Source organism: Typha angustifolia, chromosome 5 (assembly GCF_048772165.1).
Source record: "Typha angustifolia cultivar Huaian chromosome 5, ASM4877216v1, whole genome shotgun sequence".
Taxonomy (NCBI): Eukaryota; Viridiplantae; Streptophyta; class Magnoliopsida; order Poales; family Typhaceae; genus Typha; species Typha angustifolia.
In genome coordinates, this window is record NC_133243.1 from 2,042,543 (window position 1) to 2,058,889 (window position 16,347).

General features: G+C 35.2%; 1 protein-coding gene across 2 annotated transcripts in view; it reads right to left on the reverse strand.

The window, feature by feature from the left end:
* Positions 1–1,606: 1,606 nt before the first annotated feature.
* LOC140760609 (probable lipid-A-disaccharide synthase, mitochondrial) overlaps positions 1,607–16,347 on the reverse strand; it is a 41,873-nt gene continuing 27,132 nt past the window's right edge. For both annotated transcript variants that reach the window (XM_073097636.1, XM_073097635.1), the window contains exons 6-8: positions 13,617–13,855; positions 3,605–3,831; positions 1,607–2,060 (exon numbers count right to left, since the gene is read on the reverse strand). In XM_073097636.1, coding sequence (XP_072953737.1) covers positions 1,868–2,060; positions 3,605–3,831; positions 13,617–13,855 — 659 coding nt within the window. In that variant the 3' untranslated portion in view covers positions 1,607–1,867. The remainder of the gene's footprint in view (positions 2,061–3,604; positions 3,832–13,616; positions 13,856–16,347) is intronic.

Consider the following 16,347-nt stretch of genomic DNA (forward strand, 5'->3'; position numbering starts at 1 on the left):
CTATGGGCGACTCAAAAAGGTATTAAAACTTTTTCTATGTAACTTCTTTGTTTTCCTAATCATACAGGTAGAAACATTTCTTTAAAGACACCACCTGAATTCAAATTTGGAATAGCAAATGACCTAGTCTCCAACCAAGCTTGATATGAATAGCAATAACCTAGCAACTAAACAACTTACCTTATTCCAGTATATTAATTCAACATTCTCTGTCATCTTATTTCATACAACTTTTAAAAACTAATTTATTAATAACTTAATATTACCATTTTACCCTTTTTGAGATGACAACATGTTACCCTTTTTGGGTTGTACTTTCTTATATCTCTTTCCTCTCTCTCTTCTCTCCAAGGGCAGCCATGACTTCCTTTAACAAGCATAGCAAGGAAGCACTATAAGTACCCTTCGCATACACTCTCATTGCAAGAGTACACCTCTCCTATCTCTTCGATCAAGCAACATGAGACAACTAAAGTGATCCTTTTTTATCAACTCGCAATCAACGAGGAGAGAAGCACCAGAGATCGACAGCCCCGCACTTTGCACCATCCACCAATATCAGTCTATTCCAGTAGTACATCTGCTACCGCGATCTCCCACCATCATGCTACTTCCATTGTTTTCTGATATTTTTTTTTCCTTATGTTTTTCATGTATGAGAGCAACTTTTTTCTAATGTTCTGTAAACATGAATTTATACTATGTAATGCAAATTTATAACAATGCCCACATAAATTTTCGGATAGTTAGTGCAGGCTTACAGTACGCAGTGCAGACTTACTTTTATGTAGTGCATATTTATAACGATGCTCGCATGAATTTTTGGATAATTAGTGTGGGCTAATAGTATGCAACGCAGACTTATCTTCTGTAGTGCCGTAAATGCGCTCACATGAATTTTTTGATAGTTAATGCAAGCTTACGGTATAATGTACGAACTTATTTTATGTAGTCCAGATTTATAACTATGCTCACATAAATTTTTGAATAACTAGTTTGGGCATACAGTATGTTGTGCAAACTTATTCTATGTAGTGTAGATTTATACTATGCAATATGGATTTATAAGTATGCAAACATGAATTCAAACGGGTGTTATACAATGTAGGAAAATATACGTTAAATAAAGTATAATGCAGTTTATGAAAATTCATTAAGTCCGCAATAGAATAAAATAGTATTTAGTATTACTACTTTTAACATATATTCAAAGATATTTTTATCATTTGATTTACAACATAACCAATTCTCAAAACAATTTTATTATTCTTTAATATTTTAATATCAACTTTATATCATATTAAATATAATTATTACTTCTTATCGATTAATATCAACTTTAAAATATTCACTTACTTATGGAATCAACGACTGACTATAAGTCACAAAACACAGGAAACCAATTTCATCATAAAATGCTGAATGAAAATGCTAAGTCACTGATCTAATCAGTGATTTTGTTGAGGTGGGTGGGTCCTAACTAGAAAAATTCACCTAGTCTCATATTTAAGCTTGCAACTGATTTAGACGGGCAATAAATAAATAAACAAACTGGGAGACTTAATTCGATCAAAAACTTGCTAAAATAAGACTATACGACTGTAAACGACATATAAATGAACAGTGTAAGGATATAAAGGCCAGGAAAACTGCATCTCATTAATACTAATGCCATGGACTCATCTTGGCATCCACCTTGTGTTAATCATGGATAAGCTATGCCAACGTAACCATTGTCTTAATATGCCTTTGGTTCCAATGCTTCAAGTTTTCACATATTTACAGCTGAAGACAATATTACATGATTATATGAAGGTACAGCATATGATTCAACTGTTCTCTGACCAGCGAGAAGTCGAAATTAACTCTAATCTTTTCCTTTTCCTGCATAAAGCACTGTAGATGCAGCAACCATACTAGGGCAGCGTATATTTGGTGAAAATCCAAACTTCTCAAGATCTGAGTTTCTTTGTTTCTTGATGGGATGATAAAGTATTTGAAGGACTTTTTCTTTTGCTGAAGCCTGCAGTTGCCGAACCCCGTTGTTAAACAATACTTCTCTGCATGACAACAAATGAGTGGATTTTTAATAATCATTGAGAAACACTGATATGGAAGGGAAGATGGATAAATCTTTATATGACATACAAATAAAATTGAAGTGATCAAAATAAACCTATGAAGAAGAATTACTCATGTTAAATGCTCATTGCGTCTCTAACTATATGCCTTTATCTAAGCCCAGTGGTCAAGCCCAAGGATAGATTAGATGACATACAGTATGGTGTTTAAGGCATCCCCGACAGACATAAGTTGAAGATAGATAAGGAGATCAACACTTGGTAGAACTACAGATCTGATCATATTGATAAAACATTGACAAAAACGGGACAGTAGAATGAAGAAAACTGGGTTTATACAGACAAAATGGAATAAATTGGCATTTCCCAGACTCTTTAACAGGTCCCAAATTGTGACCTTGTTAAATAAATGAACAATCATTTAATTATACCTAAACAAAAAGAAAGGAAAATGATGATTCCTTTCTGATGACCAAGTGGACATCTTTACTCAATATGAAACCAAAAGTTTAGAAAGAGCTCCTACCTAGTATAATAGCAAAATTCCTAAAAACTCTGTAACTGCCATACTGCCAAAACTAAGTGCATTGCCAACAGTAGAAAACATATTACTGGATTCATATGCCAAAAAACAACTGGAACTGCTTGAACAAGATTAGTACCTTTGCAACTTCTATTGAAAAAAGAAATAACCAACTACAAGAAAATGTAAGTTTGTTCTAGTCCATCCATGTCACAACTGGTTGAAAATTCTTGAATTTAATCCCTGTATGCTCTATGCAGATAATACTGCGATCCTTTCGGGGTATACCTCCATAGTCGGGTTATTTGCAAACTACACGGGTCCTCTTTGAGGCTGTCTCATGCTTGAAGGGAATTATTGGGCCAACTAAGAGCTGAATACTGAATACAGAGAAGCAAGCAACAAATTTTGCTTTTATTTTGGGATGCAGGGCTTTCTCTTCCAACTTCTTACTTCATGTTGCATTGAGGATCATGGTACAAGGGAAGTGACTAATCAACTGAACCATCTGACCCGGATCCCATATGTTTTGCACAGCTATTGACAGTCATCATCAAGAATGCTCTTGCTTAATGACTCATCATCTGCTGCAGCAAGTCCACTTGCCCTATCCAAAAGCTTGCCTCTACATTTCCCTTGCCCTATCCGCTGCAACTTGATTGGATTAATTTTGGTTAATTTTGGCTTATTATTATGGATACAATGTGGAGATATTTGACCAACTTATCACGTAAGTACCACATGGGTTCTATCTGCGTGAGGAACATGTGTGTTCGGTGGTGGATATTTCAAGTAAGCTAGAGGGATAATATACCAATCAGTGAAGGGTTGATCTTTCAACATATTTAACAATAAAAACAAGTTGGTTCTTCATGTCATTCTGTTAGTTACTAAAGCTGCAATGCGGCAAACCAGACCTAACATCTATTCCTGAAAGACAGAAGAAAAATATTGCATCAAAGGACAAATTTCTGGATAATAATGTTAGAAAGAGGCTAACCTAAGCTCTCGGGCTAGATTGTCAGATGTGCAACTCTTAAAAAGGACTTCCGGTATAACAGCTGAATTCAGTAGTATGTTAGGAAGGGAAATATAATTTATCTTTCTCCTGATGTGGATTAGAAATTCTGTGAAGAAATGAGCACGATATGCAACCACACTGGGCAGCCCTGCTAGCATCAGTTCCATAACAGCAGAACCAGAAGTACATAATGCAGCTCTACTAGCCTGCAACCAAACAAGAAAACAAGCATCAACTTTCCCATGCAAATACAAGCCTAAATTAACATACAACCACCATATCTGCCGAATTCTGGATTAAGACAGTAATGAAAGTGATCTACTGAATCAGTTGCATTTCCTGGAAAATGGAAGGGAATTAATCATGTGAAATCTTTACTTTCCATAAAATAACTGATGGACGCATGAAGCTAACTATTAGAAGACGCAGGTGGACAAACTGAGCAACAGAGCTGTATTGAGTCCTAGTCAGCAAAATAGGAAAATTTTCAAAAAATGCCTAACATTATAGTTGTTTATAAAGTTCCAAATATCAAAATCGGGATTGGGATCAGCCGTCTGAAAAAACAATATATATCGACTGTATTGGAGGTATCGATTGTATCGACGGTATCAGCCTGTATTCTAAAATAATTTGTAAAATACAAAAAGATTATAAATTTTTTAGAAAAAATAATAATAAGATATAAATATAAATTATACATATATAAAGTCAAACTAAAAAATAAATACTATTTTTTCAATCTCTATCTCTCCCCCTTTCTAGCACTCACTCTCTCCCTCTCCCTCACAAATAAAAAAAAAATCTTACCCTCTCTCTCACTAACTCTCTATTATCAAACTCTCTTACTAACTCTAACTCTCTCTTATCAAACTCTTTCCCACTAACTCTCTCTCTTATCAAATTCTCTCCCCACTAACTCTCTCTCCCACTCACCTTCTCTCTTATTATTAAAACTCTCCCTTAAAAAAACTCTCCCTCACCCTCACCCTCACCCTCACCCTCACCCTCACCCTCACCGACTACCACCTCTCTCCCTCTCCAACATAGTTTTTAATTTTTTACTCATCATCTCTCTTTCTTTTCTTCCCTGTTCAACAATAAATTTGCTATCCAAAAAAATAGGATTCTAACAAATTTCATAGTGATCAAAATTAAAAATAAATAAAGGCACACACTCCTTAGTTCCCAATATCACTACAAGATAAATTGACGATGAGATTGGCAACTCATTATTACATCCAAATAGAAAATAAAAAACCCCTAATCAAGGATTCGAAACTTAACTTTTTACATCTTTGAAACAAAAAAAAATAAAGGAAATATGCGAAAAGGGTTTTGGGTTTCTAGGTAATAGAGGCAAGGTTCCCAGTTTCAATTGATCCTGGCCGAAACCAACGGGTTGGGGTATCGGCTAGACTATTTCAGTCGATCCTGACCGAAATGAGTGGGAACCAATCCTACCCCCCCCCCTTTCTTTCTTCGACTGAGGAGAAAGAGAGAGGGAATGAGAGGAATTAGAAACTGAAAAAAAAAAAACTCACCCGAGGTCGTCGGAGAACGTTGTCGGAGGTTGTGGTCGTCAGAGTTCTATTCGGTCGCTGGTTGAGAGAGAAAGAAAGAAAAGAGAGGAAAGGGAGAAAAAAAGGCAGGTGGGGGAGGGGCCATCAATCATTGATGTCCCCTGAGTCGGATCCAACCCGTTCCCACTCGTTTCAGTTTTCCTACTTATGTAATTAAACTGTTTGAGAAACATATTATGGCATTATGAGAATTGGTTTTCCTACCACAAAAGTAAAATATTTTGTGCTACAAAGTATACAATATGTGTGAGTAGAATTGAATTATTCCTTATGCAATGATTGATGAACATGATACTCTAGCTATAAGATGTGAACTTGTTATGATCATTTTGAACTTTTCACATATGTATTATTACTATGCATTCTTGTTCGTACAAAAGATTCTCAAATTAGTTTGTTGACTTGTTCTAAAGTTTAATTTGTGATAAAACAAGATTCTAAGTTATAAGTTATTTGTTTGGAGTTTGGATTTATAACCTATATGTGTTGATTTCATTAGTTTAACCGTTTGAAAGTTTATCTAAGAATTATATGTTGGATAGACTTCAACGTGATTATTTGAGGTTATTTAACAGGAATCGTGCGGGACATTGCTAGGATACGGGCGAGACATGGCTGTAGGAAAAATGGAAAATCCTACTCTTAATGGGTCGAGGTTGGGTTAATTTTTGTTAACACAAACTCAAAACTAACTCTCCAAGCCCTCCTACCCCACCCACCCCGAACGAAAACCCCTCAACCTTAAACCCCTAAATCTCTCTTAGCCCAAATCCGTCTCAGTCGAAGGCGACAGTGTGGCGACGATGAGCAACCGAGCATAGCGAACAACTAACGACTGCGACACTGGCTGTGCTTCTTTAAGACCGGGAAGCGAGGTTATCTCTCTCTCTTCTCTCACGTGTAGGTTTTGATATGGGAGGGGCATCAAGAAAAATAATAGCAACAGAAATGACATCTATTGAGAAGTCATTTATATTGCGATCCGACCACATGAGTTGAGTCAAATTGAGTCAAGTTAGTTAGTTTTATCTCATTGTTTTGAATTTCAAATAAATCGGATAATCCTCGTGTGGATCTGATTCGCTAGGAATTTTTATTCTTATAAATATAAGTGACATGTGCCGATAATTATCATCAAATAAATCTGAGTTTAGCCAAATTAATATTTTCATCCTTATCTTTTACTATAGCCGTTAGATTGCTTCTATCTTTCTAGGAGTAGATCATAGCTATAGAAGCATTACGATCTTCCAAACCCTTCCTCCAACAACAGCCACCCTACCTTACGGTTGTCCACCACCACCCTTGGCTGTTCTCCACCTTCCAACAACCGCCGCAACGTCGATTAATTACCGTTCTGCCATATTTGGCCTTGTTCTACTATTTTATTAATATCTTTTCATCCAAACATCAGATTCTCATGTAACTAGATCCACTAGAACCCGAATTTCCAAGGTTACCTCCATATAAATTTTCATAATTTTCTTACGTCCAGATCATTCCAGATCTAGTTTGTAACAATTTAATTCTAGCGCTCGCAATTAATAATATTACGAGATTGCAAAACTGTTTTATTCAACTGGGTTGCCTTTTCATCTGGCAAAGAACCCGAGCCTTTCAATTTATAGCAAATAATAATATTTCTGAATTTGTGCTCCCTGGCTATAATATGTTGAGAATTACACTACTTTAACAAGAGAAAGCAAATATTGAAATGTTGTTAAACCCTACTAGAAGCACATGAGGGGAGAAAGGGGTGAGTATTGTATGTAATGGTTGGACTGATGCACAGAAGAGATCGCTTATAAATTTTTTAGCAATAAATGAGAGTGGCTCTATATTTTTAAGGGCTGTAAATTATGGAGAATATAATGAAAAAAATTTTATCTCTAATTTGATGATTAAAATCATTGAAAAGGTTGGGACTCATAATGTAGTAAAGTGATTACGAATAATGCACCTATCTGTAAGGAAGTAAGGATGCTTCTTGAAGCAAGATTTTCTCGCATTTTTTGGACTCCATGTGTAGCTCATACTCTGAAACTAGCTTTGAAGGATATATGTGCAGCGAAAAACACTGAGACAAATGAGATTGTGTGTTTAATACGTAGTTGGATTTTAGTAATTGCAAGGAATGTAATTTGCATAAAAATTTTTATTATACAACATTCAATGAGGTTGGCTATCTTTAAAATTGCTTGCTATTGCGGAGACGAGCTTTGCTTCGATGATTATAATGTTGAAAAGATTCAGAAAAATCAAGAAGGGTCTTCAATAGGGGTAAAAATGGGTTGGATTAACTCCGACCCAACCCGCTATCCAACTCGACTCAGATCGGATTCAGATAAAAAATTTCTATTTGATTCAAATACGGATTCAGATACGGATAGAATCTTTGAAAAAAATTCGGATATGGATTCGGATACAGGTCGAATATATTTTTCGGATTCGGATACGGATATCGGATATCCGTTTACCTGCATATTTTTTTAAATGATTTACAGTTTTTAGTTTGCTTATTTAAATAGTAAATATTAATACTGTTACTAATAATATGTTATATATTATTTATAGAGATTAATTTCTATAATTTTATATATTTGACATACAAAAAAATTATTTGTTGTAAAACTCTTAATAATTTTGTATTAATTATATCTAAATAAAATATTATAATTATTTTAAATTCAATTAATATCCGTTTAAGATTCGATCCTTTATCCGAAAATTATCCGTATCCATTTAGTTAGGATATGGTTTTAAATTTTGCTATCCGTCTAATATCCGTATCCGAATCCGTATCCGAACTAAAAATACGGATCAGAATATGGGTTGACCACTATCCGATCCGTATCCGATCCGTTTTCACCCCTAGTCTTCAATCAATAGTAATTAATGATGAATAGAGTTCTTACAGGATAGATGATATTGGCAAAGCACAATTTGATGAAGATAAAGTCCTCGATGACCTTTGGTGTGATAAAAGTGAATATATACTTGCTTTCACAGAGCCTATATCTAGTATGTTACGGGTTGCAGACACAAATAAACCATACTTGCATTTGATATATGAAATGTGGGATATGTGATTAAAAAGATGAAGACAGTCATATTTATGCATGAAAACAAGAAAGAAGACAAGGAATCTATTTTTTATTCAGTGGTGCACAAGATCCTAGTGGATTGATAAAAGCAATATACCATTACATTGCTTAGCACATTCTTTGAATCCAACGTTAACTTAATTTCTATAATCCTCTTTCTTATGATTAAATATTTTATTGTTTCTTTCATTGCTATGTATTGTTTACTAATTAGATAATTATGCTAATAGGTATTACAGCTCATCATGGATTTAAGAGGATCCAAATCGTGATCCAACGTTAACTTAATTTCTATAATCCTCTTTCTTATGATTAAATGTTTTATTGTTTCTTTCATTGCTATGTATTGTTTACTAATTAGATAATTATGCTAATAGGTATTACAACTCATCATGGATTTAAGAGGATCCAAATCGTGTACCACCGTATAAGGATTTAGAAATTTCTAATATGAAAAAAATAAATCCTTAAAAAGGTTATTTTCCAATGCAGGAGAACGAGGAATGGTATACCAAGAGTATACTAGTTTCTCCACATCAACCAAGAGTTTTACTAATTATGATTCAGTGGCAGATAGAAATGATTTTGATCCAAACATATGGTGGATTGCACATGATGCTTCTACTCCTATTCTTCAAAATTTAGCACTTAGGTTACCTGGGCAACCTTGCTCTTCTTCAAGTTGCAAGAGAAATTTGAGCACCTATTTTTTCATCCATTCATTGAAAAGGAACAAGATAACTCCACAGAGAGCTGAAGATTTAGTATATGTGCATACTAATCTTTGCTTTCTATTAAGGAGATCTCTAAATTATTTGAGAGAGGAGACCAAGATGTGGGATATCGGAGGAGATTCTTATAATTCCTTTAATGGTGCAAGAATATTAGAGTTTGTTGATCTCTCAATTGATGAACCAGATTTGGAGACTATAATGTTTATTGATGAGGGCAATGAGAATCTACCACCAGCTGAAGATGAATGATCTACCTTATGTTGTCTTTTTATTTTGTAATAATTGTTAATTTTTAAACTTATGTGGAACTCAGTTACTTAGAGATGTTTTGCACTTTTGGGGCTTGTATTGATAAATTCATTCGATGTCTTTTTAGAATTTTGTATACTTTGATTGTCTTTCAATTTGTCCTTTATCTCTAAATTAGTTCTTATTGCTTGATGTATATTTATTAGTTCTTATAGCTTGATCTATACTTCTTAGTTCTTATAGCTTGATATATACTTCTAAATTCTTTGAATGATACTTTTTAGTTGTTATAGCTTGATATGTGTATTTAACACTATTAGATTGCAAACTTTTACTTTAGATGTATCAATAATATTTATTTATTTATTTATTTCACCGTATCCTGTGTTGTGTCCATGTCCTATATTTTCAAAATTTGCCATGTCATTGTATCCTTATGGTGTCGTGTTCGTGTCCGTGCTTCATTGGTTAACATTGATCATGGTTACCTAACTTAACATATCTTAACATTTAATTGTGTTCTAACTTCTAAGTTTATAATGATTTATCTTGTATGCTATAATGGATTTGATTCTACATTTATGCTTCAACGCTTCAAATTTGAATACTGGTCATTTGCTTACTCTAGTGTAGTTTCTATTATGTATTTAATTTTAAAAACAGTACTATTTACTAATTTGGGATGTGTTAACACACCAAAGAAAAAGAAGGGTGGAGGCCTATCAACTCTTGATATTATCACTTGATGTGATGTGTTATAATTTAATATAACCATCTATGACATGATAGTCTGTTTACTATAATGACACTAGTTTGTTTAACATACTGTCTGACACAACTGCTATAAGTTTGATTGTTGTGTATTCATCAGTATGCTTAGATATGATTGTCCCCCTACTATTCCATTTTGCTAGTCATGTTTTACCTTATTCTGCCACTAGCATATAAGCACAATCATAAATTGAATGACATCTACATCTCGATAACAACCGACACCTCCCTAGCCAAGGATAGAGGTAGGGGATATTTATATTATTATATAGTACGACCCACGCCTAAGGTCTTAGTCTACGGATTTAAGATAAACAGGTAGCCATTTTGCCGAACAATGGATAGTTTACTATCAATTGACAAGAGTCAATCCTTTAGAGTATTTAAGTTAGAGAGAGAATGATAGGATGATATAGACCTAGCAGTACCCAATGATATATAGTAAGAGTGTCCATGAGCAACGACTTATGAGTTTCTACATAGTGGTGCGATAATGTGAAGCCGAGGGCTCAGATGGTCGTATCAATATGCGATACTAACTTATGTGATGGGCTAATGACTAGGATCCCTAGTCTATGATGGCGAATAATCGGTCATGTTGTTCGCTAGATGACAAACAGGTCTACCGATTTACCCTCCCTTAGGGGCCTTTATGATTGATAGGCATGGCGTTGGTGGTCGAGGGCCCATCTAGAAGGCATGCCACACGTAAGTGGTGGATAGGGTTAGCGGGAGTCTAGTCAGATCATGATAACCAAATACATGATATGCATGTTTCATTTTACATCATGATGATCAGTTGCATAATTGTGAATGCATTTTCCATGCTAGATGTAATATTATCCATGATACTTGACTAGTGATAAGTGTCACTTGTGAAATGTTAGGCTCATTCCAAGTTAATGTATAATGTAGATTGATTGACACCCTAGCGAGATGCTTGACAACAGTTTACCATTTAGGGCGATAGGCCCTTTTCCTTTTATGCTCTTTTTATACTATTTGTATAAGGGGTTTATATTGTTCCCCTATTGTATCTTACTTTTAACATGTGCTCTAGTAAGAGCCTCTACCATTTCGGTTGTATTTGGATAGATTTGATGTGGCCTGTAAGCCCCTTTCTGTTTTTGTTTTATTTTTGGGTCTCTTCATTTTTAATGGTATGTTGTTGGGCACCTAATCACACGCGACTGTGACGCTCACGAACCCTAGTGGGAGGCACGTGGCGAGATCAGGTTATTACAATATGGGCTCGATATTTTGTTTCCCTCATTTTAGATGAATTTTATGAAGTGTGAGGACTAAGTGAGGCTTTCACAATATTATTTTGGTAGCATACTACTAGTTATCATATTTTATATCCTACCTTCTTTAGGGTAGCTATTAGACCCATGCGATAGATGTTGTGATACACCTAGTTAGAGCCTGTTCTTATTGCATTAGTTATTTATTTTTATTAAAATAAATTTTCTGTAGGTTATGTTTGAATGCGGAAAGGGGCATGTTCGAACTCCTGCATCAAGTTCGCAAAAACAGAGAATGCGAAATGCGCATTCGAACACCGTCGGGCGCGTTCGAACACCGCGTTCGAACGTCTACATCAGGTTCGCATCGACAGAGAACGCATTTTGTGCGTTTGAACGGGATCGACAGGAGTTCACTAGAATTAGGGTTAACAATTATTATTTTGGCTTGTTGGCTAACCTCTATAAAGGTGTGGATGGTAGCCAAAATCATTATGCTTAATGAATATTGGTTTCTTGCCTCCTCTATCCTCTCTCTAGCCTCTCTAGCCTAATCTCCCTCTTCCTTCTCACCAACCAGCCACCTCTACCGTTGGTAAGGTCTCTCCTAACTTCTAGTCTCCCTCTTCTGTCGAGTTCTCCCTCTTCCTTAGAATCTCGACCACTTTTTCCCCGTTGTCTTTATCCCTTAAATACATCAACCATCCACCCTCGTCTCCGTTATTATTCATAACCTTAGCATCCACTCCACTCGTCACCACCACCATCATCTGCACTATATCATGTTTTCGTCCCAGTTGCAGTTCAAATCTGCGAAGGGCATAAATACGAAAAACGTAGATTAGGAAGTTACGGATCGATTCCACTTGGTTTCGTAATTTTCTGACTACAAAATAATATTTGGTGAATATTTTATCTCGGTTGCGTGGACTGTTTTCTGTAATAAATTCAGATCTTGAAGAAATCATTCCGTAACCTATCATGTTGTATGTCAAAACTACTAGTTTAATATATATACCAATTTTGGTGTTATTGTAAATAATATTTCTGGATCATATTTTCTAATGAAGTGTTTACATAGATTGATGCATCTTCAGCAAAGTGCAACCATGGAATTTTATTCAGGGTGCACATCCTATGTGGTCAGGCGCCTGCCTGGTATGACCTTTCTTTTAACCAGCAAATTTTTGCCACCGGGGACTGACCTTTTGAGAGGCACAGACCCATGCCTTGTGATATCAATATGTGCCAAAACAAAACTTAATGTTTCAGTGGCACACAACAATAAAATAGGTTCTTGTACTAGAACCTATTTCTCATGAACTTTCCCACCCAATACTAAAATCCTTGCTGACAACAGCCCTTACGGATGAAAATGACAGTGAAAATTAGAGCTTCTCTTACTACCACCTCTGTTAGCAGAGGCAACAAATGACACTATTAAGGATGTTGAAAGATATTTTCATTATCTTAATATTTTATAGTATTTCTCTCATTTTTTCCATTTTATTGTTATTTTCAATGTTTATTCTGAATATCCTGTAATCAGACTCTAAACCACCAAATCACTTAAACTATCGAAATCTTTTGTTTTTGGGTGAAAGAAAGCAAGTTTGTAAGTATTCACCACCACATTTAAGTGGTTATCATGTAAGTAAGAATCTACATAGGGCGTTCTGATGTCACCTGGTAGCAGAATGCCCTAAAAATGGTAGGACAGCACAACATGAAGTGACTTTTATATGCAAGGAAATCAGGAACCTCAAAAGAACTGATAATATCAAGCTTTATTATAATTATTTGTACACATTAGCATTTCTTAATTTACTATCAAGCAAGCTTGACAATGACAAAGAAATAAAGAAGTTATAGGGACTACAAATTAAGGAAAAAAAAATGGCAATCAAATCATTATGTTGCATACTTATCTAAATTCATAAACATAAGAATTTAAATTCAAAGTATAGATATGCTGATGCGTAAGATGTCTTATTTAACTTATGGTGTATTCTTGCATAACCCAGTTCCTATTAAACAAAATTTGACATAATAGGTGGAATTAAAGCTTCTAATTAGTATGGGAATTTGTATTGGACTAATATTCTTTTATGTAATGCAGGTAGACAATAGGAGATGATTTCTGAGTATTCATCTTTTAAGTTGAGAGAAGCAAGATAAAAGACAAACCATAAAAACTAAAGTGTCTGCAGAAATTCTAGAAATCTAATAATCTGAAACGTGATCTTAGTGAAAATATAACAATAGCTCAATAACTAGCACAAATTGAAGAAGAATAGGGAGTATACACTGAATGCAGCATATTTTTTATCCAGCGATTCCCCAGGTATTATGACGGCAGAACGTGGCCATGATTGAATTGCTTTGCCAATAAAAGATTCCACATGGTGATTAGGTGCAACAGGAATAACAACTGACAATTCCACAAATAAATCTTCTAGTTGTTCCACTGTGCGCAAGAAGATTGGAAGCATACGAGTGACCTCTTGTAACCTGCTTCCAGGTAGTAGGGTAACAATCGTAGCTCCTGTCAGAAATAAATGAGCATTACTGCATTAGTTAACTGCAAAGATCTCTTGATAAAATTATTTCTACAGAATTGAGCTACTAAGTTATAAAGATTCACCAAAGAAACAGAAATGATGAATCATAATTGTATCCAGAGTCCAGACATCACAAGGAAGTCATTTTGTCTTCACTTTGGGTTACTTGTTTCCTGTATATCTTCCTAGTTGAATCACCTATTTATCTCTTCATAAAATTATTTCTACAGAATTGAGCTATTAAGTTATAAAGATTCACCAAAGAAACAGAAATGATGAATCATATGATTTGACAAATAGGTGACTCAACTAGGAAAATATACAGGAAACAAGTAACCCAAAGTGAAGACAAAATGACTTCCTTGTGATGTCTGGATACAATTATGATACATCATTTTTTGATCTCCTCATGTGATGAGGAATATCACTCATTTAGGGTTCAGACCTCTCCTTCAATACCGAAGCTAACAAGGATCGTTTCTTGAAATATTCATCTATTATAATTCCCAAATCTAGATTTCAGGACAAGAAATGGTTTTCTATCTATTAAACTTGGCATCTAAATCTTCTCCTTGTTTTTGAGAATATGTTACACATCACATGGTTTGCTTTCCCACCTTTTGCCTAACTAAGTCTGAGAAATTATTCCATTTGTTAAAACTCTAAGTTTGCTTAGTGAATTTTAAACCTAGCAGAGGCCGGAATAACATCAAGAATGATAAAATCTAGCCATAATTAGGTGAACCATGCCTCTTGTTCATAAGTATACTCCTTGCATAAGGCTTTTATTTGGTACTTCAGAATCACTTTGCTCAATCATCTATAGCAAGATTTATTACTCATTTCTTTTTGTGAGCCCAACAAGTGTTTGATCTTTATAGTGAACCAAAGAGTCAGTTTTGTGCAGTGAAGAAGATAAGAAGGCTATGTCTTTTAAAGATGGATAGAGGGGTATCCTGCCCAAACAAAACCCATCGGTCAGTTTGATTCACTACACACCGTCTTGCTTTCCCTCGAAAATTGAAGAGAAAAATAATTAGATGTGTGCCCCTGTTTATCTTTAGGAGAAGTCTATTCTGACCAAGACAAGCCAAGAGAAGTAATAAGAAAGAAAAGGAGAGAGTGCTGTTTGCATTAGAGAAGCCAGATTACCGACTTGATTGACCACTGAAGAAGAAAAGAGAATGGAAGAAAACGAAAAGGAAAAAAAAGCTGTTGTGCAGTCAAGAAGAAGAAGAAGAAGAGAGAGTGTGTGTGTGTGGAAGAAAAACAAAATGAAAAAAAAAAAAACTGTTGTGCAATAAAGAAGAAAAAGTGAGAGAGATAGGAAGAAAAAAAAAAGAAAAAAAAGTTATTATGCAGTGAAGAAGAGAGAGGAAGAAAACCAAAGAAGAAAAAACCTAAACAAGCTGCTGCAGTGAAGAAGAAAAAAAAAGAGTGGAAGATACGAAAAAACTGCTGGATCTGAGAGAGAACGAAAAACAAAATAAAAAAATCACATATCCGAAATTGCCAGAGTTCACCTGAGTTGGATTTGCAATGTCGGGGTTCGTTGTAGCTAGATTACTGCATCAGAGAAATAATGACTATGGTGGTAGAGAAAGAGAGAATAAAAGAGGAAGAAGACTATGGTGGACTAGAGACATCAATTATTTATATCCCCAAATTGGATTTGGGTTAAATCTATTATGGATCTGACCCGGTCGATCCGAACCGATCAATCCAGCCCAATCGGTTTTGATCGAGATTGGCCCATCCTTCTATCCATGGTTAAAGGGATCTAGCCCCTCCCTTACCTATAAATAGAGAGCCCATATCCTATCAATGGCATCATCTAATAAGGTAAGTGAGAAAAAGGAAGCTCAATAATTCCTAATGCGTAAAGATCCAAGACATGGAGATGACCACTTCTATCTAAAGAGTAAGCATTGATCAACATCCTACCATGTCGATATAAGTCCCCAATCCTAATAAAGTATTTTATCTAATGTGAGTTCCTTGTTCCCCTATCAAAAGTAAATGACTCCTCTCAAAAATCTTAGTTGCTGGATTCTTATAACTTCTTTGATGAACAAAGACTAAAGTAAAAAAGAAATCCAGATGCTTATATTAGTTGGTTAGAGTTGCAATAAAAGCCTCAACTGTGAGAACCGGAAAAAAAAGAATTTGAGAGAAGAGGGTACACGTGCGTTGTGCATGCAACCCCCTCCCCTCTCCCTCTCCGACACGCGACGAGGAGCAGCGGAGATCTCGCAGAATCCAAATCAAATTAGATTTGAATTTTTAATCTATAAATTAAACCCTAATTCTCTCTCTCTCTCCTTAAACCACCCCCAGCCTCCTTTTCCCTTTTCTTCTTCTTCTCCTTTGTTTTCTTCTTTCTCATCATCGAAGTCACGCCGTGGAATCAGCCTTTTGGAGCCATTGGAGACCACCACGTGACTCCTTGGTAAGCTCTCTCCCACCCCTTAATTTT